Source organism: Cuculus canorus, chromosome 1, assembly GCF_017976375.1.
Source record: "Cuculus canorus isolate bCucCan1 chromosome 1, bCucCan1.pri, whole genome shotgun sequence".
In the NCBI taxonomy this organism is placed as follows: Eukaryota; Metazoa; Chordata; class Aves; order Cuculiformes; family Cuculidae; genus Cuculus; species Cuculus canorus.
This window is the reverse complement of record NC_071401.1, coordinates 193,939,179-193,966,794: the sequence shown is the minus strand read 5'-3', so window position 1 is coordinate 193,966,794 and position 27,616 is coordinate 193,939,179. Positions and strand designations below refer to the sequence as shown.

The following is a 27,616-nucleotide window of genomic DNA, read 5'->3' as shown; positions in this document are numbered from 1 at the left end:
TATGTATGGAAGCACTGGAGAAAGGACTCACTGGAGTTATTACTGGGCTCAATCAGGATGAGACCCATAAAAAGTATGTAAGCATGTGTGTTATAGTGACTAGGTAACTTACACATGGCTTTTCCTTTTTAAATGGCATCCTCCTATTTGAATGTTGCAAACTGCTTCAGGCAATTACTGAGAAGAAGGGACAGAAGATGTAAACTCTTCAGTTGATGATGCCTTTTCTTTTGTGCCAATGATTTCAGTGGAATATTCAAATGTTTAAAACTTCTCTCTGAGGCTGAACTTGCTTATGGACAGTGGTAACGTCCAAATCATCATTTCCCAATTGTCACCCAAGGATGAAGTTTTCAAACCAGGAACTCATGTTTTGATTTCTAAGTCCACCTTTACACCACAGCATAGCATTTGGCAGAGCCTTAGGCCTGTGTTACATGGCCTCTGACCTCAGGCAGACAGTGCCTCTGAGGAATGTCGCTGAAATTCAGGCCCTCGAAGACAACAGTGACATTCTGTAGGGGAAGATCCTCACTGACACACATGAAACTCTCCACTTCCCAGGAATTTTACAAACTGCCCTCTTCTGTGCACCACTAACACTTGGTTATTGTGTAACTGCTGGGTCATTTTAAGGTTCTATAAGACCATTAGAGAAGTCCAACCCATCTGGTGTGAAGTGAAAATCCAGAACATGAGATGCACTCTTGGGGGTCAGGCTGGGCGCTCTTCCCAACGCCAAACCTGCCTGACAGTGGCTACAGGCTCCAACAGGAGGGCAGCCTCTGAGGCCGTGCCCTTCACTCCCCCAGCTGCAATCCTTGTCGGGGGGTGCTGGAGCACCTCCTGCCCAGCCCCTTCACTGCTTTATACATACTCAGACTTGTTGGCCCTGAGTCTGTTCATCTCTGTTAATGCAAAGCTGGCTTGGAATCTGCTGACATGGCCTCTCTCCAGCTTGGTGGCAGCAGCTCTCCCAGCTCACTGCCTGCTGTGTAGGAGCGCGCTTGTGTTAAAGGCAGCCCCTGGGAGTTTCACTGGCTGCCCCCACCTCGCACATGGTGGGTGCTGATGAACAACAGCTCTGTTTGCAGCTTAACCACTGCCTTCCTATTTTGTGAACCTTTATTATTCCTCCAGCAACCTTTTCCACTCCACGCTAAAAAGCCCCAGGCATTTTTGACTCCCCCATATGGCAGTTTATCTCTTTGCCCACCACAGTTGCCCTTCTTCGCACTGTGTTTAATGCCGTTACATCCTTCCTAAGGCAATGATAGCACACAGGGGTCCCTGCTGTACCAGAAATATCCACACATGTAACAGGCAGCTCTTATGCAAGGCGGGGAAGAATCACTGGATTGTCTCCAGCCCAATGACCCCAGCTCTCACAGCACAGCGCTGCCACCTCGCCCCCCCAGCACCCCATGTGCCCAATGCAGCTGGTTGGCGCTGGTCCTGCCAACACGCTGCGCGCTCAGGCACACGGAGGCACGGGCAGGAGGGAAGCCATAGCGCTGTTCAGCAGGAAAGCGCACTCGCCACCAGTGGTCGACCACTCCAGATGTTCTCCCACCACATAATTGGATGCTTCTGACATACTCTGTCCCTTGATACAACACAGTGCTGCCTCAGACATGGAGAGGACAAAAGACACTTGAAGCATCAGCACATTCCCTCACATGTCCAAAGCCTATCTTCAACAGTAGCCTGAGCAAACACACAAAGGCAGAAAAGATAAAAGAACCTCAAAGCCCAGTGCATTTGCTCAGGTTAATTAATTTCTTGTAGCAATTGACAAGGGTTTTAATTGCCTTTCTGTACAACAGCTAAGCCAGCACCTGCGGCCAAGGCACTTGGGTGTTACAATAATTCAGAGTCTTTGTGGTGAGACAGCACAGGGCACAGCAGCACAGCTTTCTCCCTTTCTCCATCACTCTGCTGCAGAGCAACCTTTTCTGCATGCTCACTCTTCCAGAAGGTTATAGGAGTGTGAGGACTGACTGCATGCCGCTGTGTCTGCTGCCCAGGTATGCCTTTCCCACTGCACGTATCCCTTATCAGTAGCATCTGCTGAAACACTATGTACATCAAAAGCAGCTGACAGGTGATTTTCCATCACTTAATTCCTTACATTTACATGAACACCAGACAACAGATTCACAGAGACACTGGTTTACATCCACACTGCGTTGAGTACATCGCAAAATGAATTCTAAATCGAATCGAATCGTGGCTTTTCTCAGAAAGCCAAGTTCACACCAGAATTCTTCTTCAATAAGAGCTCTTCATTTAAACGGATCTATTTCTTCAGTACCCATAAATGAACATATTCTCCTTTTGGATACTACTATGCTTTAAATTAGTGTTGGATAAATACCGTTACCTTTTTTGGTGAAAAACTCCTTGGAATATTTCCCCAACATAGCGTATTTTCGAGGGATTTTTCCCAGCAGTTCAATGATCAATGCTATGTGGTCTGCATTGGAGAACATTGCCAGCAAAACAGAAACATACAACAGTTTAATCAGTACATTGCATGCACACACTAACACTGGCCCGGTACAGACAGAAATAGATTGATCCTGGTAAAAAAAGCCACGTGCACATTGCTCAGTAGCTCATTTGGAAAAATGCTTTCAGCAAAATATTTCCTTCTCAAAACAGCATTTGAGTGGCAGCTGCTGCAAAGAACTTTGGCCGTGTAATTTAAAATATACCAATATTTAATTTTCAGAAAGTTTAAATAAAAAAAAAAAAAAAAGAATATTTTTGTCACAAATTCCTGTGTATTTTGTGTTTCTAAAAGAAATTTTTGTTGTGTGATTTCAGGAAATGCTCCTCAGTGGGACATGCTACAACCAGCAAAAGAAATTCCACTTCTGTCTGCATCACGGCACCTTTCAAAAAGAAGAGGTACTACCTCTGCGATTGAAGAATTCCCGAGAATATTTTCCAGATAGAGCAAAGTGCCTTGGGATATTGCCTAGCAGCTCTATGATGTGTGCTATATGGTCTATGAGGGAGAGAAAAAAAGGATACGGGAGTGGAAGGGGCAGGGAAAGGATGGGATAAAAAAGAAGAGGAAAGAAACTGGAATTAGTAAAAAATCAGAAATAGTTTCAAATCAACAATGTTTGCAGCAAATCCATGCAGAGGTTTCCAGGATCAGCAGAGCTCTGGCATCATTAGTAGCACTTAGGAACAATGAATGATGCCCACATTACCACTGCAAAGAGCATTTACAAGCAAACAAGCATGAAAATGGACAGGTATACAGATGGAAGCAGGAGTTAATTCTGATTTTTAAAAAAATTAGTAATCGCCTAATTCAAATAAAAATACACAATGTAAACATTATTCCAGTGTCACTCTTAGAAAGAGAAAATACTGTAACATTTAAATTTGCTATTTCTCTTCTAAACTAAAACATTGTTATTCTCAATCAGGTTTCCACACATATGCAATCTTACAAGAAGGGCAGTTTAATTCCTTCAGGCAGTTGTTAAGTAGATGAGTATCTGCAGAAGGGAGTTTTTGCCCACCCATTGCTAGTGATGGAACTTAAAACTAAAAAGAAAAAGATTGTATTTATATTCTGAAAACAATGTGTATGAACAGTTCACACAAACACAAAACTTAACCCCACTATAAGCTCACTGGAAGTTTAAGAGGAGGAGTGTGAAAATATACAGAAACTCATAATATCTCAAAAGATTCATACCTTCATCCCTGGAATAGTCTTCACCAGAGTGTGGTTCAAACAAATAATCTCCAGTTGCTAGCTCAAACGCCTATAACATAACAGACATATTTATGGGTATTTCAGAAATACTGGTTTTAGTCTTAAGAGGTCAGCAAAGCATCACGACTATCTCAGAACCAAGAGGGAACTGACATTCAAAGCTAAAGGCCTGCAACTGGATCAGAGACCGAGAAGAGGCCACTTACCTGGGGACCATCACTCCTACAGTGCGAGGACAGCACGAAGGCAGGCTCTGCAGAGCACGCCATGTCCAGCCCCAAGCACACCCCGTCACTCCGAGCGGCTTGGGGTTTGGAATCAGGCAGCACGTCCAAACCCCAGGTGATTCTGCCTACTCAACCAGGACAAAGGAAGGAGCTGGACAAGGAGTGTGGAACTGCAATCCCTCCCCAACCAGCAACCCCTGGGGCTCCACTGGCTGACCAGGGAGTGTTTTGGTCACGCTGTGACATTCAGCACAGGGTCTTGGTGGCAGGAGGCAGAGAACAGCATCTGACTGCAGTTCTGAACCTATCGGCTGCACAGGGTACGAAGGAGGCACCAGTGTAAGTCATTGATAATCGTGTGTATGTACTAATATGTTGCCTGTTGGTCATGTTAAATACGTGTGAATTAATGGAGCCAAGAGGTACTTTCTAAATATGTGATGAAGAGCTACACTTGTGTCTGAAGGGCAATTATCTGTCAGAGTGCATGCTGGAGAACGAAATGAAGTCTGGATCAGAAACAAAACCCATTTATAGCTATAATTAATCACTTGAAATCAGAGCAGTTTTTAAAAAGGTATTCTTGTTGAATCAGAAGTCATCGAAGTAAATACTGCAGTTGTGGGTTAAAATACTGACGCTGACAAAGGGACCCGGAGCAGATGATCCCTCCAGGCTGTCACAAACACTCCGACAGCATGCTAAGCCCACATCAAGTCAGGACAAAACTGAGTTTTTCTTTATAGGTGTAATGCACATTAAAACCTGCAAAGCACTGAAATAACTGTGAGAGCCCACGCTTCTGTACAAATGTGGATTTAGCCAGCATAATTGGTTAAACTATTCTCTCTCTGCTCTGGATCACCAATTGCCCAAGCAGCCACAGGAATCTAATTCTTTCCAGGTGGTTTAGACATCGAACTGTTTTCCACCTCCAAGACCAGGGAAAGCATCTGATCCAGAAAATCATTCCAGAAAGCAGGCAGAACTCCCTGGCACAGCTCAAGGAAGGGATTTCACTCTGTCACAGCATCTACTACAAAAAATCTGTCTCCTGAAAACATACACTTTTCTGTTCCAATTCATAATCTGGAGTTGTTAAATCACCTATAAATTTACCCTATTTATGGGCACTTGGCTTTTTCAAGCTGTGACCTGAAGTGTCATCCAAGTGGGCTATAGCCAAAGTAATTAATTGGAATCACACAGAGCAGCCAAGAAAGCAAGAATGCCCCTTGCTGACATTTCTGTTGGTCCTACAAATGGGCCTTTAATTTCTAAAGCCACTATCACTAATAAACAGTCATTCACGTTTCTTATTCTACTCTCAGCTCAAGATCTGGAGATTTCGTTTTACAGCTTAAATAAAACTGAAGGACTTCATAAATTACCAGGTATTTAAACTGAAGAAATTTTTAGAGTAGCCAGAAGAGATCACTGCTAGGGATCACCTCATGGAGATATCGTTATTCTCCTGCAATGAGACTGAGAAGCCCCCGAAGCATCCCCTCTGTATCTCATGGGAATATATTCATTGGGAGAGCCAGAGCAGCTTTCCTAGAAGAACACATGCTGATGAAGCTGATTTCTGAGGCCATTAAGAAACTCATTGCTATTTAACACAGATTCCTGGAGAACAATGGAGATGTAGCTGAATTTACCCACGAAGTTAGACTTCAAAAATCAGAGAGCTTACTTCCCAAATAATGAAGTATTAATAGTTGATACATCTGTGTGGGGCTAAAATGATTAAACTGTAAAAGGTATTCATAGAGAAGCCAAAGTAGTAAGCATACCACTGAGATACACTGAATTTTAGAGCTGTTTGTATATAACAAGAGCTGTAAGCTCTCACAGATGTGGGATATTTATACCACCCTTTTTCCAAAGAGAAACTAAAGCTTTTCAAAATGCTGCTGCTGCTTTTTTTCCATTTTGTATAGCTTTGACTCCATGCCCAGCATGGGCTATAGCTGCAGTGTTTTAGACACTTGATTTCCTGACTCTCCTGGAAGGACTCTGCACTGACCATAAAGAAACTTCTGACTCAGATGCACACAGGGACAGCCCAGAGACAGCCTTGCCTTTTGGGCGCTGCAATAAATATCTGTAATACTACTCGGCACTCATGCAGGACAATGTCTCACAGGTTCATCTGTAGCGACCTGGAAATAGGTTCCTAGCTATCTGCGGGACGGACTGGCGACACAGTGCAAGATAAGTTCAATTAACTGGGCTTCATTTAAAACCAAGTACATTCTTGACCTATGCTTTTATCATAAAGTAAAAGAATCAGCATTAAAAATGCGCTAATAAGCAGGTAAATAGCCATAAGAAGGACAATGACACCTCTGGATTGTATCAGTCAGAGCTCTTCTACTTTTTATGCTGATATCCAAAGCTGTGGTGCATCAGAAAGCACGTGCAGTCCTGCTACTAAGCCAGCGCCACCGACAGAAGAGCTCAGTACAGCTGCTGCTGGTACTCAGAACTATAGTTTTGGTGACACACTGCTGATTTGGACCTCCCGAGCACTTTTCTGTACTTATCAACGCTTTGCACCCAACCGTATGTAGATAAACCCACCCAGCCTCCAATTCCCAGGCTGCTGACACTGATAAAATCAGGAGGCAGAAACCCTGACGGACAGCAAGTTGAACACAGCAGGGTGCAAGCTAACCACATCCCAGGTTGTACACACCAAGAGTGCTACCAGCTGTCACTGGGAAGTGACCTCCCCTCTTCTTGGCACTCACATATGCTTCTGTAGACCTTGGGGCCACCAGTACAAAAGTGATCCTACCAAACTGGAGAAAGACCAGGGAAGACCTCTAAGATGTCAGGGGGCTGAACGCATGATGCGGGAGGAGAGGCTGGGTTTGTTCAGGTTGGAGAAGGGAAGATGAAGAGGGGTTTTAACTGCTGTGCTCTACTGCCTGAAAAGCACTGACAGAGAAAATCAAGATCTGAGAAGATCAAGATCCAAGACCTCATCTGGAGTTATTGCGTCCAGTTCTCAAATCCTCAAGGTAAGAAGGATATGGAACTGTTGGAATGGGTCCAGAGGAGGGCTACAAAGATGACCAGAGTGCTGGAGCACCTCTCCCATATGAGGACAGGCTGAGAGAGTTGGGGTTGTTCAGCCTGGAGAAGAGAAGGCTCTGAGCAGACCTCACAGCAACCTTCCAGTACCTGAAGGGGCTACAAGAAAGCTGTGGAGGGACTGTGTACAAAGGTTTGTAATGACAGGTCTAGGGGCAATGAATATAAACTAGAGAGGGGCAGATCTAGATGACACATAAGGAGGAACTTCACTATGAGGGTGGTTAGGCACTGGAACAGGTTGCCCAGGGAACCTGTGGATGCCCCTCCCCAGAGGTGTTCAAGGCCAGGCTGGATGGGGCCTTGGGCAGCCTGGTCTTGTGGGAGGTGTCCCTGTCCATGGCAGGAGGATTGGAACTAGATGGATGATCTTTAAGGTCCCTTCCAACCCAAACTCTTCTATGATTCTACGACTCTAAGATACAGTCTTCTCAATGGAAAGACAATACAGAACAGACACAAACAGCAAGATGAGAAATTCCAACTAGATATGAGGAAAGAAATTCTTCGGCGAGATTGACTGAGCACTGAGACAGGTTGCTCAGAAAGACTGTGGACATGCCATCCTGACAGACATGTACACCTCCACTGCACGAGGTTCTGAGTAACCTCATCTAACCTTGGCATTAAATCTGGTTCAAGCAGGAGGCAGGCTAGCAGAGCTCCCTTTCAACCTAAATGTAGCTGTTATTTCTATGATGCTACAAAGACAGACTGATCATATTTACTCATTTACTTTCCCTTTGAAAGTATTAATTTATACAAACTAGTTTCTTGACAGAAACTACAACTTTGAATTACCATGATCTTATTTACTTAACGTTGACATTTACCTCAACAGACATCAGCACTTCAATTATTATATGGAATTAACAAAGGAGATAAAGCACACTCAACATATGCCTCAAAAGCCCAAGGCAATCATTCATCCTTACTGACTGTACCGGCAATCGCTACTTATCACTTTCCTAAGGTTACTGCAGAAAATCAGTCTAGACTACTCTTGTCCATCTGCAGATGGAGAACCTTTCACATGAATGGTCACACTGCTGCTTTTGTAGGCTCTGGAGAGGCTACAGTTCCTTTCCTGCCACACGACTGTGTACGAACCTACCACAATACTAAACCGTTGGCATCAATATCGTGTATTGTGGATCTATGTCTAATCACACAATTGGAAACAGCTACTTTTTCACTGTGTGACAGCTGCGTACTCCATCTGGTGATAGAAAAGGGATGCATGCCTAGGGAGAGCTGTCTGGGAGAGGACTGGAAGAACAATTCACTTGGACTGCATCAGCCTCCCTGAATTCCTCTTATGAAGCCCCAGCTGAAAAAGGACAACAAGCTACAGGCCAGAATTATTATTTTGACAGATGAGATTCGGTTCTTGGCCAGGGTTTCTCTGCCCCAGTTGAAATGAAGAGCTGTAAATGACAAGATTGTAACTGCTTTAAAAATAGGCTTAGCTTTAAGAACACTGTTTTGCAGGTAAGCGGGAGCCTTGAAAGAAGAGCAGAAAGCTTTCTGAGATATGCATACCAGCTCACAGTGTCTCCCATGGACATCTCCCTCAGAAGTGCCAGACAATGGAAAGAATATAAAAGGCATTTTGCATCATTAGTGCTCGGTAAGAAAGGCCAGATATACAAAACACAGACATGCACGGAATGCCTGAAAAGGAAAGAGGTCTCTATTATTTGCTGTACTCCAATCTCAGAATCATGCCATGCTGAGTGGCTGCTTTGGAAAGTCAGTTTCTTTGGAAAATCATTTTCTTCTGAATGTTTCAGGTTGTCCACCCACCACCTTCAAAAAGGGTGCACAGTGATTAATAACAGCATTTTGCACCATATCTGCCTACGGAAAAATATGTGCATAGTGATTTGAGTTTTTCTCTTCTCTCAACCAGATTTTTAATTTTCCATTTTTCCTCCAAATACTGCTCCTGTGCAGTCTGAAGCTTGTCATCACACCTTCAGTATGTGCCACTCACACATACTAGCATGATGATACTCATGATCCCATGGAGACATCATTGTTTCCTGCTTACAACATGGGAAGAGCAAGTAAGGACAGTTAACTTTCCACTACACGTTAGAGGACATAATGCAGAGAAGTAAACTGGGGGCTTAACTACAAGCCCCCACATATGTTTAAATTTAACAGCACAAGTTATTATATTCTGCTCATTTTCTCTCTCCGAATTCTATGACATAAATAGGTATGTTTTATAACAAAACCCACCCCTGTAAGCCTGCTTGACTTGTCATAGCATCTCTCTCATTCTGAATGCTGTTTGCCTGCCCCCTTTACCTCTCAGCCCAGTAGTATTTTCTGTCATCATTTGTATTCTTTTAAAACATCAAGTACAATTTTCTCCTTCTCTGGCTTCCAGCCAATGCATAGCTACGATCTATTCGACAGCTCTTGTCATAAAGAGAAGATATTTCAAGAATCACAACTCACCACAAAAGCCACCTCAGTAAGTGTTAAAAAGGTCTTGTTAATGTCCTAGCTGTGACACACTCACCTCCTCCCTTGCATGAACAAGGCTGTACATGATGAACAACAAAATCCAGATGATGAGACTCATCATCTCAGGTGCTTTTCCTGTCTCCAATCCAAAGAGAATGAAGAAGGAGAAGCAATGGAATCATGGTGCTTGCAGTCATGTCCGGGAGCAGTACAAAGGGATGCCCTCTGCCAGTACTAACTCCCTTATCTTGCCAGGATTTCTTGGCAGCAGCAGTGGAGTACTGTGTTCCATGTTTTTTGAGATTTAGGAAATGCTAAATCATGCAGTGCCTGTTCAGTTTCTGCTCCACAGAAACCAGCTCACTCAATACTGCAAATGTGGAAATTCAACCTGATAAAATTAAATGATCAAGGGTGGTTTCAATCCTGTTAAAGGCACTGCTGGCTCCAAATCTGTTCCTTTTTTTGGGGTGAAAACAAGAGATGCTCCTCCCTGCTGGCACAATTAAAATAGGGTTTAGTACAGCAAGGGAACAAAGAATTTTCTAGAATTTAATAGATGTAGAGAGAGATTCCCTGTGTCTAGCTTTCCATGAGAGCAGCTGAGTATCCCACTTAAATAGGCCTTATTGTTAAAAGAAAAAGAAAGAACACTGTTCAATTTCCTTAGCAAAACTTACAAATATCCAGCAAACAGCACAGACCTGGGTCACCACAGTCTGGGAAAAAAAATAAGTTACTCTTCGTTGCGTTCTTCAGTGAGCACAGAACAAGCAAACAACTCTGTCATAGTCTGGAAAAGCCCACTGGCATCTAACTTATTTCATCAGCTTCACAGCACATCATGCGTGCCCTGATTATACGCCTCCAAAGATATGCACTGTCCTCTTTTTTCACCTGCCTTTTTTTTTTTTTTTTTTTTTTAATTTTTCTCTTTAAGAATAGTAGTCTGAGTACTCTGAGACCCAGATCACCTGAGCAGAGGACTGCTACTGGCCTGAGGATATTCCCTCTCATCCTTTAAGTCTGATTTCAAGAGGTACTTTTCCTGTTTGGGGCATAAGAACTGGGCCTTGCCAAATCATCTAAAACTGGAAGATTCAGCTCACAGGCTGCTGGCTTACAACGCTGCTTAATTGTGGTTGTTAGCACCAAGTTATTTCTCCCTCTTTTGCACCATTGGATTTATATTAAATGCCATTTGGGTAGAGTCTTTACATTGCTCTGTTTACGTATACTTCCAGCACAAGCAATCCTGATCAGCATGTCTGGCTACTCTCATACTGAAGAAAATACAAATAAAAGATTTCCCCGTCCTGAAAGTTGCATCAAACACAAGGAATTGGTGGCTAGACCAAGACAAGCCATATTAGCAGAGCCCAGCTGAGGACAGCACTCCAGGCAGACAAAACATACAATGTCGTAAAAGCCAAATTCATAAGGGGTGCTATTCTGAAAGTTGCTGTGCAGACATGAACACAGACACTTTGCACACTCAGGGCACCACTACCAGACGCTTTTGTTTAAAAGCATCATCATCATGTCCATCCGCATTAAGAAAGACTAGGTAAAACTGATGAGCAAATGGTATGATGAAAAAAGACAGTCTGATGCTGCTGTGATGCAACCTCTGTGCTTGACTTTAACACTTTATTCCATAAACACAAGCCAGTACGAGAACCAGTAGCTCTCCTACTCTCATAGCCAATGTTAGTCCTACTGAGAAAGATTCTTTCATTAGCAAGCAGTGAAAAATCTTAGGCTCAAATGGAAACCCATAAAGCACAAGACCAAGTTAAGGCCTCAGGTGAACCCTGGTCTAACGCATTCCAAGTAGTCCTTCATAAAATCTACTAGTCAGGACACATGAAAAGATTGACACGTTTTACGTACACATCTGGAGGTCAAACTCTGACACGGAAATACCATGGACCCTAAACTAATTGAAAGAAAGGCCTGTGTCAATTTCTTTAAATGGAGACATTACCTAGAATACCTGACACAGTAGTAGATGTACAGCAGATGGAGAATCTTTTCTGTTTTGCAAGTTAGACAGTCTGTTTACTACTCAGCAGAGTGTTCTGGGCTGCTTGTAAGCAAGGCCATTCAGGAGAGTTTGACAGCCACACTGTGAAACTTAAACAATACCCACTGAGACGGAGAACCTGAACACAACTTTGAAGCAGGAAGTCTTCTGTCAGCAAGAGCTACACAAATGGAGGAGTTGAAGAGCAAAACTGGATCAGTCTCTGTGCAAAGACTGGTCAGAAATCTCCGATTTGAATGTTGTGTGTACAAATATGTACTTGTTCACAATTCCATCCAAATGAGGTGAAAACACTTTGAACACTCTTTCACTGCCGGCTCAGAGAACTAGCTTAGTGACTCAGATGTGAGCAAGGCTTTTTAAAGAGTAAAGTCTCACCTTTGCTCTGATGGTACCTTACTATACTTTGCATTCACATTAATTGGTTCACATCAACATGATGGTTGGACTTGATGAACTTAGAGGTTTTTTCCAACCTTAACGGTTCTATGATTCTAATTCATATACTTTTGAGATTTATGCATTATCATTCAGAGATAAATTGAGACAAGAAAGCTCATCCAAAGTCAAAATTGTGCTCAGAATGAAGGACGAGATCTGTTATTATGCAATGTGGCTCCCACTGCAAAGCCACCTGGCACCTTTCCTAACCATTCACAAACACAGCACTTCTGACATGTGGGTATGATCACAGCCATTACTTTCCTAACTTGAACACAACCTCAAGCATAGGTCACTTCCTAACATATCGTTACTCCTAACTGACAACCTTTTTTAATTTAATTCATTTAATTTTTAATTTAATTAATTTTAAAAAAGGCAGGGAATGAGCAACACTGTACGAAGTCAGTATGGAGGCAGCTGGCAGGACACCACTTCACGTGTGCTTAATAGTGTCTCACTGGGCAAAGTATGGAAGGATGGAAACTTGCGAAGAAAAAAGTCATGGCAATACTGCTGGACCACTCATTTCACATAGTACTGCTTCCAAAAATGTCCTTAATGACTTTGGACTTGTTGCACAAGCAAAGCAACATGATAAAGAAGTCTCCTTGTTCTCCTTTGAGCATGCTGGACAACATGGCTAATGAGGTATCTGACCCGTATTTTGGCAGAAAATAAACAATGTCTTCAGCCCCTGCTCCAACAGACAATCCTTTTAAAATGCATGTAACAGTAAGCGTTATGGAATAAAGTGAATTAAATACGAAACAAGAGTAAGGTGGCCTTGAAGGGCATTTTCTGAACCACATCTAGGTACAACAAAGAATCCAAACTTCAGAAAGCAAGTGCAACTACAACGGCAATAAAAAACTTCAGCATTCTTGGAGGCTTTAGGGACTGCAGAGAATCAAATCTTAATTTCCAAAGACAGCCTAAATAAGTTAATTGAGAATTCCACATCAGGAATGCAGTTCACATAAAGAATGTTTCCCTGGCTGTTAATCTGCTACAAGTTCGATGCAGAAAGAGCTGTTAAGGTCTTCAAGTCAATCCCTACCTCAGAGCTGTTTTCCATCTGACACAGGATCAGCACTCACAATGCTCTGACCCATTTTCTCAAACATACAGGAATGAAAGCAGATCCTGAGGGGGTTTGAAATGATAAATTTTTGGGGTGAGCTTGAGAGACTGATCTCTATTTTTTACATGACTACACAATGACAACAACTGAATTCAACAATTGCATGGCAGTGCTGTAAGATTATAAAATTCCTACAGCATTTTGTAAGGGCGAGAAAAACCAAAGTCTGTGACAGAAGACAAAATTGTGGTGTTTCTGCCTCAATTTTTTAATGTACCTTTAAAGCTTACATAACAAAAAAGCAGAAGTATAATTTTCTCATTAAAATACTGATATTCCATTAATAATTGTGAATCTGAATTAAGATACCCTAGTGGCAAAGATGCTTTAGAATTTTTTCCCCTTGAGTTTGAGAAAGGACTGGCATGAAAAAGCAGCAACACTTACATAACACGGAAAAGAATTCAACTGTAAGGGGCTGGACAGCCCCAAGTATTCTAAGAATATTATATTCCCTAGGTGTGATATTGCTATGAAGTATCCAACTTTCTTTAAACACAATCCTAGATGGACTTCAGCTTTTATGTGGCTTTACTCTATATTTATCTTTCTTTAAGGCTTTCATCTTTCATAAAAGCTGAAGTCTATCTAGGATTGTGTTTAAAGAAAGTTGGGTACCATAAAAAGTATCAAATTCAACTGAGGTTTACAAATTATCAAGTAAAAGGAAAAAAATGTCTTCACAGTAATTTTGTAGTCAGTTATGAGAAAAATCATTGGAAGAATTCAGGATCAAAACTGTGGACTATTTTCTACGCTTTGTTTTCAAGGTAATAGAAAAATTCCGCATTTTGCTCCCAAATGGAAGAGTAAATTTGGAAATGGATGTTCTTTTCTGTGTACTAAAGCAAAAGCTAGTATTAAACTCCAGAGAAAACATCCTTGCAATTTTCCTTATGGGTTAGTTAGTTCCAACACATGGCTTGCTGCGCTTATAATATCTGTAGGATTTTATGTTCCTTTCAATCCTCCTCCACTCCCTCTGAGCTCTGCAATTCTTCTCATCACCCACGCCTGCAAACTGTGTCTAGTATTTGAGTCTTCTACTCCTCCTCATACATTTACTCTTTTCAGACATGTATTTGTAAAATATAAAGATTTGAATAAGTTTTCACTTTTAAAATAGACAAAGATATTTCTACACCTATTTCCAGAACTATTGCTAATAAGAAGATGCACGTATCTTATTTGTCCTCAAAGAAGTATTATAAACAGAATAGGTGTTTCAGAAAGTCAAATAACTAAGTTTTTCTATTCTTTAAAGATTTTTAAAAATCTATCATTTCAGTTAACTGTCTTAAAAACTAAATCTACAGAATCTTAACACATATTTTACTAATAAACTGAATTCCTTCTCTTCAAAGTTTAGAATCTAAAACCGCGACTTGCAAGCCTAGTCCGATGAATGTTTGCACTGCACTTGGCAAGAATTTGAAGTATTTCAATGTTTTGCTATTTTATGCAAGAAAAAGGAATGGAAACACAGTGAACAGTTGTACAGATTCTAAGATAGAAAGGAAACATGCATGCAGTTGTAATATTTCATCTAGACTTGGACGTATTTCCTCCCAAATCTGCATATTTTTGACTGCAAGTTTAAAATGCATCAAATGAAAAGTAGAAATGTTCTCCAAAACATTCCCTTTTGATTAAGGATGCTTGCGAAATTCAAATAAAAGGGACAAGTCATCAGTCACTATCTGATATGACATAATTTATGATGATATATTTATGTTAAAATATCAGAACCATCCTCATCAGGCTTCCTCACCAAATAAGCAACTGTTTTTAGGAGGTTTATTCTTGTAAAACACACATTGTATTGTTCTTACCATACATGCTGTACTCCAGATATCAGCAGGAGTGCTGTAACCTGCTCCTATCAAAACCTCTATGGATCTATATTGTCTCGTCTGGATGTCTTCTGTGAAGTGTTTATGCTAAAATAGAAATAACCACATTAATGGAAAAAAAAAAAAGTAACAATAAAAAGGCCTATTCTAAATAGCGATGGCTAAATAGGGAAAATGATGTTGCTATACTTACCACCCAGCAGGCATTCCCCAGGTCAGCAATTTTAACTCTAATTTTATCTGCATTCCTTGGGTCCAGTGGATTCACCAGTAAGTCAGCAGCACGAGTTTTTGCTAACACAAGCAAAATGCACAATAGTTAGTATTTTGAACATCCTATTCATCATCTCCAAGCAGTTTTCCCTTGACACTTTATCCAGTTTTGTAACACACTGAAGACACCAAAACCGTTTGCTGAATGTTACGAGAAATTAAAGCAACAGAAATAGGATTTCTTACCTCTCATTTCAAGTGCAAGTTCTTTGTATTCTTTAACTGCCAAATCACTATTATTAGAATATCCAGAGGAGCTTCTAAGCAAAACCAGTGCATATGTTTCCAAGAACAGATTCAGACAGAAAATATTAAAATTCCAACTCCAAGAACTCCACAGAGTGTGGAACAGTTTGGTTGAGAAAATAAATTCTGCACTTCCATTCTTGGCTACAGTACATAATTTTGGATCTTTTCTTTCTTTTTTTTTTTTTTTCCCAAGAAAAATCTGTCCCAAGGGAAAAAAGACTCATCAAAACCCAGCTAATTTGAGAGCCAGGGGACCGACACCCATTCCACAGGTAATTCAGCATTGAAATGAAGTTCTCTGAAGGTCCTATTTTGCATTAAGCACAATTCAGACTAAAAAAGCTGAACTTTAATTAATCCTGCAATCTTTAGAGGCTCCTGGATCATCGATGACTCTAATATAGGACAGTGGAGGACTGCTGCTTTTTCCTTTGTTTTTTCACACCACCTACTAGCTCTTAAATTGCATTGGAAAAAAAACAGATTGACTTGAATGCGGAAGATAGAACCAGGTATCACAAACCACATAGCAGCAGCAGATTCATATCGGTTTCCTTGTCCAGAAGGTAGGAAGACTGAATCAGAAATTAGTGGTAAAATAAGAAAGATGTACTAGATTGAAAAGGCACTTGGGACTCTGATGGGGATGTACTGATCTGCCCAAGGAAGTGGTTGAGTCACCATCCCTGGAGGCATTTATGTGTACACGTGGTGCTTAGGGGCATGCTTAGAGGTTGCTTTGGGAGTGTTATATTAAGAGCTGGATTTGGTAACCTTAAAGGTCTTTTCCAATCTAAATGATTCTATGGTTAAACTGGCAAAAGAACTGGAAGAAAATAGACCAGATATGGGACAAGGAGAAAAAATATAGGTTGTCTAATGGTGGGTAATTCACAAGAGGATCTTTAACTGCCAGGACAGCAAGCCTGAATGGGCCATCAGGATGTGTAAATCCAGGCCAATCCCAAAAGACACTGGCAAGATCCACCAGAGAAGGAAAGAAAACACAAGACTAAATGGCAGAAGACAAGAAGGGGCAGAGATCTCAATAAAAGAGTCCTCTAAAAAAGCTGGAACAGAATCCAAGGCGCAAGTTTAAAAAAAGCACCAATACAGGGCACTAAAGTAAAATACACTGACAGAATAAGGTTGCAATCCAGCACTTAAAAGACAGGATCCAGTAAGCCTAATATTAAAGTCTTCCCTTATGAGCACGCTCCATAGTACAGTCTAGTCATTTGGTTTTTTTATAAACACAAGCACATGCATTATTCAAGAAATAACGGGGCCTGTCTCAATTCAGTAGCCCTGGAGAGGGGCTCAGTTCTAAATAAATCCTTCCAACACATCTTGCTGAAAATGAAGGACTGCAGCAAATAAAGTCGTGTGAAGGGGGGAAAAAAGCTTCATCAGCAGGATATCGGAATATGACATTAGAAAACCCTTTCTTCAATTTTCTTCTAACAGAGGAATCTGAACAGGTGATTACACTTCTGTGTTTTTCTTAGGAACTCACTAAGTTTACATCTTATATTTTCCAGAAGATGGATATGAGACCTTGGATTCTGAATCTGAAAAACGTGGCTCATTCACAGCTGGAAGTGAAATAAAAAGGAACGTATTTCTTGGCAAGTAATCTCAAAAAATCATCCAACGGAGCTCAATCTGAGCACAAAATTAGTGAGCATTCCTAATATTCACTTTTGTGTGTCCTAGTTCTGTAAAACTGAGAAATATCACCTCCTCTTCTCACAGTCTCAGCATGATAGTGTACTTGGTAAACATTCAAACACTGCAATGAAGAGAAGAGTCACGAGGAAACTACCAGATCTGTCTTAAGGGCATTTGGTCACACGGTGAAAACTTGAAAAAGATCAAAACTTAGTAGCTGCTCAGCCACTGAACACAAATAGTACCGAATGAGGCAAGTATCCTGATAAAACGAAACCATGTTACATAATAAAGTATAGCAATGGCGAGAGAGAGAGAGAGGAAAAAATGAAGTTTACTTCTATATAAAAAAAGGGCACTGAAGTTGTAGTGAAAAAGTAGCACCATTTAAAAATATTGAATGGCCTGGAACTCTTGTATTTTTCTCCTTTCTAAATATCTTAATATGATTTATTCACTCTTCAACCCAACATTATTACTGATGCCACTAATATTAATAACGTTCAGCTTTTCCTCCTTCTGAGGAAGATGTGAGCAATGGCTGAATTCTCAGATTTTCTTCTTTCTTTGCACAAAAAGCCTGTAAATTGCTCCTGATGAGATAAAATCAAGGAGGAAAAAAGTAGGTTTGTTTCTACTGCTATGGAGATAAGTCGCTCCTGTGATAACACAAACAGCTTTACTCTCTAGAGGCACAAGGATTTTGCCCGCAACCCTAGGAAAACAGCAACAGAAGCTTTCTTCTTATATGCTGCCAGAAGCACAAAGGAAGAGGCTACCAGGCATCGAAACCTCCTGTACATTATTTAAGGGAGTGCAGAGTGTAAGGAGATGGACTGGAAGACTCATTAGCCTGTATCTTGTCATTCTGCAGAAAAAAACCAACTGAGTAGAGTTGTATATTTCACATTTCTTGCCTTCCTGCAGAGATGGGAGGTTTAGATCAGATATTAAGAAGAAATTCTTTACTGTGAGGGTGGTGAGGCACTGGCACAGGTTGCCCAGGGAAGTTGTGAATGCCCCATCCCTGGAGGTGTTCAAGGCCAGGCTGGATGAAGTTTTGAGCAACCAGGTCTAGTAGGAGGTGCCCTGCCCACATCAGGGCCTGGAACTGCATGATCTTTTAAGGTCCCTTCTAACCCAACTAATCTTTGATTCTGCGATTACCTTACTTGTCAGACTCTATACTAAACTGTGTGTATTGCTTTTCTAAAGTCTTAAACTAAGAAATACACTTGATAGTATTTTTCAATACATCTCTATTTATGTTTAGTAATTTCATCTGGGACAATGTTGCAGGCTTATTGATCTTCTAAGCTATCTCATTTTCTTTTATCCACTTGCAAATTTAGTCTCTCAGTATTTTATTAAGGTTGAAAAACATATATTTAGCATATAGCCACTGGCACTATAAATAAAACCTCCACCTAAGACCCTGGAGCTATTTTATTTAATGGCAAAAATCCAGCTCTTTGCTATGACACCAAGACTTCCATGTCTTAAATAAATAGGATTTACAGGCAAAAGTCTTGGATCTGAGTAATTCTGGTGGCCAGAATTTAAACGTCCAAAACGACACTGAATACAGAAAAGCCATAAGGAGTTGAGGGTTGGCAACATGCTTACAAAGAAAAAGAATTTATTATTTTGAGTTTTAAGAAAAGATTAAGATAAGAATTGTTTGAAACAGAAACAAACCATTAATGAATGAAACTACAGCATATTACAGATTTTTTTTATAATGACTGAGAAAAGATACAACAAGAAGTAACAGCTAGAAGCTGCAGCAGACAAAGTAAAACTTGCTGCACTTCTTCTGAAACAATTCTGAGAGCTAAGCAGGTGAAAACACTTCAACCACACTATGTTTTTTTATCATTTCATTCATCCAAATCAAGGGCCAAGTATGTGTTTTAAGCCAAACATAAAGGTCAATGGGCTTAACAGTGTATTACTGACTCATTATATAAGGAAGTCAGGTTACATGATCTTATGATTGCTTTCTACCCTTTAACTATGGGAATAATGCTTACTTGCAGCACTAAACTTCCTTTTCTCTATCCTGTATAGACTGACCTGTCAGTGCAAATATTTTAATTACAATAACATATCTAATGCCCTTAAAAACCAAGTTCCACAGTTTTTTAAAATCAGTTCTCCTTTCAGCTTAATAGTTAAGACAGTAGATTTGTTTGAATTTAACAAGAATGCTTCTGTATCGTGTTCCAAGTTGCATCTGTCAAACTCCCAGGTTTGAATAAAAAGAAATAAAAATAACTCAATTTAGCTGAAGTAGGCTTAGCTAAGCTATTTCCCTTAACGAGACTATTACATTTTTTTCTTAACCCAACCACTGCCTTTCTGTTCTACATTTTTGCCTCTTTCTTTAACATAATACACATCCATGCTACTAGACAAGAATCTTCTATCAAGTCAAAAAGTGTTCTTCCCCTCCCCCTTCTGTTTCTAAAAATCATTCAGAACTAATACATCTGCTTTTTCTTGAAACCTGGTCCTCAGAGGGCAAAATTCACCAGAACGCCTTGGGATCAAACTAGCTTAACAGCTTCCTCTTCATTTCTAGAAACCTGTTCTGCCTTTTTGCTAAAAGCCTTCTAAGATGAAATACTTAGTTTAAAATAATCATAGCTGAGATTTTGCATTCACATGATGCACAATTCAATGAGCAAAATGTTCAGTGTAGATGAAACCAAGATTAAATCAGCCAGCAGTGACAAAATGGTTCCCAATAGTGGGCTGTAGCTGTAACCCAGCCCTAAATATGGTTGATCTCATATCCCACCTCCCTCCCCAAGCCTGGTGAGCGCCTAAGAAAGAGAGCGCTTGGGACCAGTATGAACAGATTTCTGGCTGGCACATGGGCACCATCTTTTCAGTGGGCTCTCTTCAGATGCAACCAGAAAGCAGGCCAGGACATTAGTAGGTTTGGCATCAATCCAGGAACTAAAAACATTCAAAACACTTCGCCTGCAGGTAGAGAAAAGTCAACGCCACTGAGAAGTGCTAGGCCTAGTGTTCCATCAAAGTCAAGAAGATGGTGCCAGACTTCTTCCCTGCTGCTGAAAGGTCCTTTTGTGGTACTGAAAGAAGTGTGTGACAGCCCACCCGTAAGGCCTGGTACTGAATTTTCACCAAAATACCCCAAACAAATAAAGAGTAAAGTCTGTATCGATGCGTGACTGAACACAGGTCAAACACATAGACAAGGTTTAATCCCCCTGCTCCTTCTACATAAGTCATCACCTACAGTTCCTAGAGACTTCAAGCATGGTATAACGCCACTAGGAGGAATACTTACTTTTTGGCAAATCCCCAGTGCTTGAAGCTGAAACTGTTCTGCTCCTGTCGTGAGATGGGCTGCTCTCCTCTCTTTCAGTTACAGTTGACTCTTCAGAAACAGCAGAACCACAGGCTACAGACTCTAGAGCCCCAGAGAACACTGAGGCAGAAAATTCAGAGAACTGTGACTCAGGAATTTTATGACGTCCATTTGGCAATTCACCATTAAACTGTTCATAGGAGCTGCTATAAGAGTAATCACTTTTTGCGTTTGGCTCATCAAGATTATACTCCTCTGGGTTTGGACATTCTTCCTCTTCCTCGTCTTCATCTTCAATCTGTTGTTCCAAAAGGAATGGGCCGTTCACAATATGGCCATTTGTTTTAGGAGATTCTATCCACTTAGGGTCTGTAGGGTCAGTGTTGACAAGTTCCTGCTCAACATCATCATCTTTTTCAGTGTTTTCTTTCTCTGTGTCTTCTTTTTCATCCTGATCTTCTGCTTCACCTGTCAAATTTCATTAATGAACACATTACAGCATACATCAATATATCACTGGAAATCAGGCATTCATAATTTTTAACTCTTCAGTAGCTACTTGACTTCTGACATCACAGAAGGAAATACTGACCATTGAAATAAGCAAGGACCTTAAAAACCTAAATTAAAGGTGCAAGAAAGAACTAAAAAGGCTGTTGGAAAAAATGAACAATGTGAAGTTCTAGAGGGAACCATTCAGAAGAGAAGAATGTTAAGAAGATAAGATACATGAGGTCTTGAAAGCAAGCTTCACAAATCTATGAATCTGTCAAACAGGGAGTCACCACAGAAGTACAAAAAATTCAGAGTGAGAGCAGAACAAAAATAAATCAAATCAAGAGAGAAAATCTCAGTAGTTAAATTTTTATCAGAATTGGAGAGAGCTGACAAGAAAATCAGGGAAGCTAGAAAAGAGTTGGACCAATTATGCTGCAAACCACTAGGACTACACAAGAATCTTAACAAGACACATCAGAAGTTTTAGTGAAGAAGCAGCAATTATTACCTGAATGAATCATTGCAACAAACATTGCAACAAGTAAAGGAGAAAGCAAGGATAACAGTAACTACAGTAATGCCACAGAACATAAATTCAACTCATTTTTCCTCTCTTTCACCAGGATACCTGGTTATGCCACATCATATAGTGCGACAACTAACCTGTTGAATTTTCTATGTGCTCTTCTGTGGGATTTGATAACTAGATTGCTATTGATGTTTTTATTCACGTCTGTATTAGGAGTGACTTTTTTCCTTTATAGACTTTGTAGCTATGATTTTACCTACAGCAGAAAACGAAACTTAACAATCTAGTAAAGTCTGGAGACTTCGTTCATTGCATCAGACACAACGATGCAATTACTTTTCCCACTGGAACAGTAAATTCAGGGTCAACAAAAAGAGGCAATACTAACCGTCATCATTTCCAGGCTCTTCATCTACTACCTCTTCTATATCAGCTGTTTTTAGTTTCACCTCTGGATGGTACTCATCTTCTTGTTCATTTGATGGTACAGTCGAGGTTACATTTTCTTCTATTTTTTTCCGCTCAGCTTCTCGCTCTAGTTCTTCTATTTCCTGCAGGCGTTTTTCTAACAGCTCAGCTTGTCTTTTCTGTTTCTTCTTCAGTTTCTTCTTTTTGTTTTTGGATATTTTTCCAACCTAAAATAGTAATACAAACAAAAGAAAACAAACAAATCCCTAAACAATTATTCTCAAGGCATCTCACACCAAACTCCCTTGCAGTATGATTACTTTTTAGTTGAAAATACTCCATAGCAATTAATATAGTAGTTATGTTGCTTTTTGCACTTTACTTCAAATCAAGAATGACAGAATCATAGATTATTTTGGGTTGGAAGGAACCTTAAATATCATCTAGTTCCAACCCCCACCAAATCAGTATAACATAGAGTTATACAGAGCAAAAAAAGCTATGAAAATCTTACATAGTTAAAACCATGTAAAAAGTTGTGTATTAGACATAAGAGCAAAATTCATCTAAGATGCCACAGTAAAATTCCTATGAACATATGATCTTGGCTAGCACAATTATCTTCAACATCAAGAGATAACATTGCACGTGGAAGAGATTCTGCTATCATATCTGGTTATTTACATATACATTTTATCCATGATTTATCTCTCTGCACAATGCAAGTAGTGATCAGCAAAATTACGTTGAGAAAAATTATATGAGAAAGCCAGAGATTGGAAATGGCAAAGAATTTTAAACAAATCCTGTGTTGTTCAGCTATTTCCCTGTGAAAGGAAAGCATTATTATTATACACTTCTGGCCCAAAACATGTGATTCACAAACAACAGATGGCCATTACAAAAAGTTTCACAACTTATATAACATAAGGATTGAAAAACTCAAGTACAATAACAAGGAAAAGAAAAATTAACACATCTGAGCTGGGACTGAAACAGCTTTCTATATTTTAAGTGAATTCTGACTACTATTTTTAATATTTGATAAATTAGATCTCATTCTCATTCATTGTTTAGATATCAAAGGAATAAATCCTTGTGTAATTAAAAAAAAACTACAAGGAATAAAGGGAAATACTATTTTCTCAGAGATTTATCTATAAATCTTGTTATCTTCAAAATAAGACAAGGGACAGTCAACTCCTTTTAATTTTCATCCATGTTGTATGCCCAATGAAATGATCTACATTCTGTACACAAAACCGTAGACAGCAGGTTGACCGTAGGTAATTCTAAAGACCTGTATTATCAGTGGTCATGTGCTAAATGTATACGGCAAAAAGATTTTCCAAACATAAAAAACGCCTTGATGAATAAGGCTTTGAAGTCCTTAAGCTATCTGCAATATTTATTTAGTGCATGCACGCATTTTTGTCAGGATTCGAACAGAATAGATTATTCTTTGTGAGACGAAAATAGCAACGCTTAACTTTCTTTGACATAGCTACAGAATTACAACTCTATGAGAGTTTCCATCAAAAGAAGTACTGAGCTTAAAACCGGTAAGGCCAAAGACATTAAAAGATAAATGTTATTTGAAAGAAAAAAGCTTTATTCAAAGGAAGCTTTTAAAAAGGGCAGACTACCAGCAGCCTAATAGGTATTAGTATCTACAGAAACAGAGAAATTAAGATGATCTGAATTATATAACAATACTTACCGGCTTTTGCTGTGGAGCTGTGCTCACTAAAAAAAAAAAAAAAAAATAAAATGTTAAAGGTATGTTTTTACATCAACAGCTCTATAAAAGCAGAAAGTAGTAAAAATTACGTAAAATTATTCTTAAGTACAAGTAGCGATGATTTTTTTTTTTAGTCAGATTTTTTTACTCTTTACAAGTACCTGCTGCCTGAAATCATTTGATGTCTCCATTAGAGCATCTGGAATTGGAAGGAGCTAGCATCAGTTTCTGTTCACGCTGTTGTGGTTGGTGGAGAGTTAATGAAAGTCAGAAAGGAAAGTCTGAATCAGTAAAGACTTGACAGAGAACATTAAATGACTGCAGAGTTGCCACAGCTGAAATGTATGTCGTCATCTGTCTGAGCAGGTACAGATAGACTTTAAATAGTTCAAGGAATATCAACAAAGACAACTACTGCACTGCACTCAACAGAAGAGTCAAATATTCATGTTTCCCTCTATCTGAAACAACGTAGACTGCCAGGACTGGAGGCATGAAGAAGTACTGATGGCAAAAAGCACACAACTACAGAAACGGCATCTCCAGCATGGACCTCTTTTTAAGCACCTCTCAGAAGGACATCACCAATGACTGAGTCTGATGAGATTACAACACAAACTGAAAATACACAGAATAGCAACGTAAGCCACACCACTACTCCCAAACAATCAAAACCAATAACAATAACCAAATATGACAGACAGAGGAGAAGTGGAAGCGAGAAAGAGGAACTCAACAGAGGAGGAGAAACTCTAACAACTTTTAAAACACGTGCACACAGCAATTAACAAATACAAAATAAAAAATGGAGACAGTTGAAACTTCAGAGTTCTTTTACAGGTTCAGCTCCTGCTGCTGAGTTCAAGATAAAAACTGCTTGTACGTCCCTGAGAGGGCAAGGTTTTCAAAAGATTTAACTTAAGGTTCTCAAAACTGGAGCACAATCACTGTTCTAAACAGGGAAATTCTGCAGAACCTATTCTTGAAATGCTGTAAAGAAAACACATTTTCAGCCTCTGTGCAGAAAGCCACAGATTTAATTACAATTTGCTAAGAACAAAGTGTGATAAGAACTCCATCAACATATTCCTTAAAATAATATTTATGTTAATGTCAGGAAGCAATATAAAGGCTGTGTGAACAAAATCAAGTTACTTCCCACACAAATAACATACAGCCTTTAGTTATGTGAATACACATTTATGTAGAATTCAATACAATAATATTCATGATTTATAAGATTTTGCATCTTAATATACAAAACACAGTAAAATATTTATGGACTTCGACCACAGTATTTGTTCCTGATATACTAGGCGTTTCACTACACCTCAGAGATTTTATTCTGTGTCACATTTTCTAACAATATTACAAAGACATTTATATGTTTTTATTTCTCCACTGCCTGTACCTAATGTGCTGGACTCGTAAACAAAGAGTAACTCTGGTACTAAAGATGACCAGAAAAGCCATGCTTCTGCCTTGTTTGTCTTTACTGATTGCTGTGAAGGGAGAAGGGTTAACCACAAATTCAGTTAGGTACAATAAGTTCCATTTTCAAGGGTGAAAACTATGGATTCTTTTAAGACTACTCACTGCATTCTGCGAATAAGTTATATGTCTGAGAACACATATAATTTTGCTAAGTCGCTGATGAACTTGTAATGGAATCAGACACATAATTTAGGTAAGATTATTAATTACTGTAAATAATAAGGGCTCCAGTGTTGCTAAAACCCAGCTATTAAAAGCTTGCGAGGTGGGAGGAAGAATAAGTTTACAGTTCTCTACATCTCGAGACCCTGAAAACTTGAATGTGCAAAACTGAGAAGAAAGCATTTCCCTGATAGTTTCCAGAGCATGAATAAGAATTAAATTAGACATGCATTTTTCACACACAATTATTTAAAATGTTAATTTTCATTAAATAAAATATTGTTAGCATTAATACACTAATGGAATTCTACTACATGTCATTTAAATATGCTATCATACCTGCTGAGCCAGAGGGAGGAGGAGCACCAGCTTTCTGCCACTCGGTAGCTTCAGCAGCCATTCTACGAACATAGGCATCATCCACGCACATCAAAATATTTTCTGGCTTTATATCTGTATGAATGATCTTGCACTTGCTGTGTAGGTAATCTAGACCCTGAAGTACCTAATTACAAAAGGATTTAAAAAAAAATTATTTTATTACCCAGATCAAGATTAATATATTTATTAGTAGCACAGAGATGTTCAACCGACTGGCCACTGGACTGTCCTGCAGTCCATCTGTGGCCTGACAGGATAATTTATTTAGCTTATAAATCTAGTTATTGAGACTTTCATGGGTAGGATGCTGGCTGGTTGAATTGTCTTCATGACAGCAACCTACTCTCAAACTTCTATTTCCCAAATGCTCTTTAGCTGATCTGTACACGTGCAAAAAAACCTGATACATCTTCCTTTGAAAAAGGTATTTGGTTGCTCAGACAGAAACGCTGACCCTCACTGGTCCATCATTTAAAAGACAGTTATTCCAAAAAGCCCACAGCAAGTACCACATATTGATTACTGCTGACTGGTTTGTGAATAACCATCTTACCATTGATTATAATAAAAAGCAAAAAGGGAAATATGTTGTTGGGATGAAATGCTAATTATAGCTTTCCTTAGAATACCGACAGTAATTCAACTTTTAAAGTGCCAAGATGTCACACAAGGACTTGTCTACCTGTATTTGTCACATGTATTTTTCCACTAGTCTCTCATACTCTCTGCAGGCTAAATTCTGCTGGTTCATATCTAACCTGCATATTCAAAGTCTTAAAAATGCATTCTGGGATGAAAATTAAAACATGATTTATATACAATAAAAAAATTCTCTAACTCTTGACTGAAGCACGAATACAATAGTTTGTGTGATTTTACAAGTATTTAGGTAAGACCCAGGCATAATAAACTGTGGAAGTCAATTATTACAATTACTTAGTACAGAATAACCCAGCAGCATAAACCAAAGCTATTGCTATGATGACCTACATAAGCACTGTAGAAAAATATCAGCAAGAAAAAAAAAAAAAAAAGCAGACACTTAGCTGACCCTATTTGAAAGACTTCCTTTGATTTTTAGAGAATGTTCTACAGCAGGAAACACCTCCAGACTCAGAAGCTCCAGCTACAAGACAATCCTGCTATTCTAGTTATTTTATAAATAAATTAGCAAGGCCCTTGCTCTCAGGATCATTTAGGACATAACTAGCCAGGGTGAACTTAAAAAGCAAAATGTGTTGATTCAAAGCACCAGTAACAGAATACAGACATTAGTCTACTACCCAGTCCTGAGCTTGTACGAGAACCATCCAGCCCATGAAGCAGCTCAGGCAAGAGAAGCAGCAGCATGCCTATGATATTTACACTCAGGCTAATGTATTCTAGAAACACCTCAAGTGCATGGCTCCACTTTCTCCAGTTCTGGAGCTAGACTGGAACCATCTGAAAAGCCTTCTTTTTATGCCTATATGAAAACTGTACATTCACTTGAGCAGGACTCAAGTCATCATCAATGGTACACCTATAACTGCTGAATTGCTGATAATCAAAATTCTTCTCCTGCAGATCCAAAATATGCTTGACTCCTTGCCAATGCACCCTGAAAGAACATATGGGATGTCTCAAAGTAAGAAATGTTAAAGAAAGATTGTTTTATACTAGGAAGGTAGGTAGTGGTTAAGTGACTTTGAACTTAAGAAGAGGCATCAACAGCAACAGTGGCATAAAGACAGAAGATAATAGTCTCTCTCCTCCTCCACTACACTGCAGACTACCTTACAAATTACCACTGAAAGTCTGTAATTCTGAGGTTATGAAAAAAGAGGTCCCAGAGTA

General features: G+C 39.6%; 1 protein-coding gene and 1 long non-coding RNA gene across 10 annotated transcripts in view; one reads left to right on the top strand and one right to left on the bottom strand.

Moving 5' to 3' along the window:
* SRPK2 (SRSF protein kinase 2) overlaps positions 1 to 27,616 on the bottom strand; it is a 147,269-nt gene that overhangs the window by 4,961 nt on the left and 114,692 nt on the right. For 5 of the 7 annotated variants that reach the window (XM_054056400.1, XM_054056396.1, XM_054056398.1 and 2 more), the window contains 9 exons: positions 25,739 to 25,904; positions 23,723 to 23,748; positions 21,983 to 22,229; positions 20,547 to 21,035; positions 15,228 to 15,328; positions 15,014 to 15,121; positions 3,722 to 3,791; positions 2,921 to 3,013; positions 2,384 to 2,476 (listed from right to left, as the gene is read on the bottom strand). In XM_054056400.1, coding sequence (XP_053912375.1) covers positions 2,384 to 2,476; positions 2,921 to 3,013; positions 3,722 to 3,791; positions 15,014 to 15,121; positions 15,228 to 15,328; positions 20,547 to 21,035; positions 21,983 to 22,229; positions 23,723 to 23,748; positions 25,739 to 25,904 — 1,393 coding nt within the window. The remainder of the gene's footprint in view (positions 1 to 2,383; positions 2,477 to 2,920; positions 3,014 to 3,721; positions 3,792 to 15,013; positions 15,122 to 15,227; positions 15,329 to 20,546; positions 21,036 to 21,982; positions 22,230 to 23,722; positions 23,749 to 25,738; positions 25,905 to 27,616) is intronic. The other 2 variants (XM_054056401.1, XM_054056402.1) reach the window with 2 other exon arrangements.
* Positions 3,798 to 20,538, top strand: LOC128850937 (uncharacterized). Of its 3 annotated transcripts, XR_008448186.1 has the most exons (4): positions 3,798 to 9,140; positions 10,490 to 10,588; positions 15,750 to 15,828; positions 17,098 to 20,538. It is a non-coding gene; the product is annotated as an uncharacterized LOC128850937 (long non-coding RNA). The 3 variants fall into 3 exon arrangements; XR_008448187.1 differs by lacking the exons at positions 15,750 to 15,828; positions 17,098 to 20,538 and having other exon boundaries at positions 3,798 to 6,998; positions 8,563 to 9,140; positions 10,490 to 15,004; XR_008448188.1 differs by lacking the exons at positions 15,750 to 15,828; positions 17,098 to 20,538 and having other exon boundaries at positions 3,798 to 8,701; positions 8,984 to 9,140; positions 10,490 to 15,004.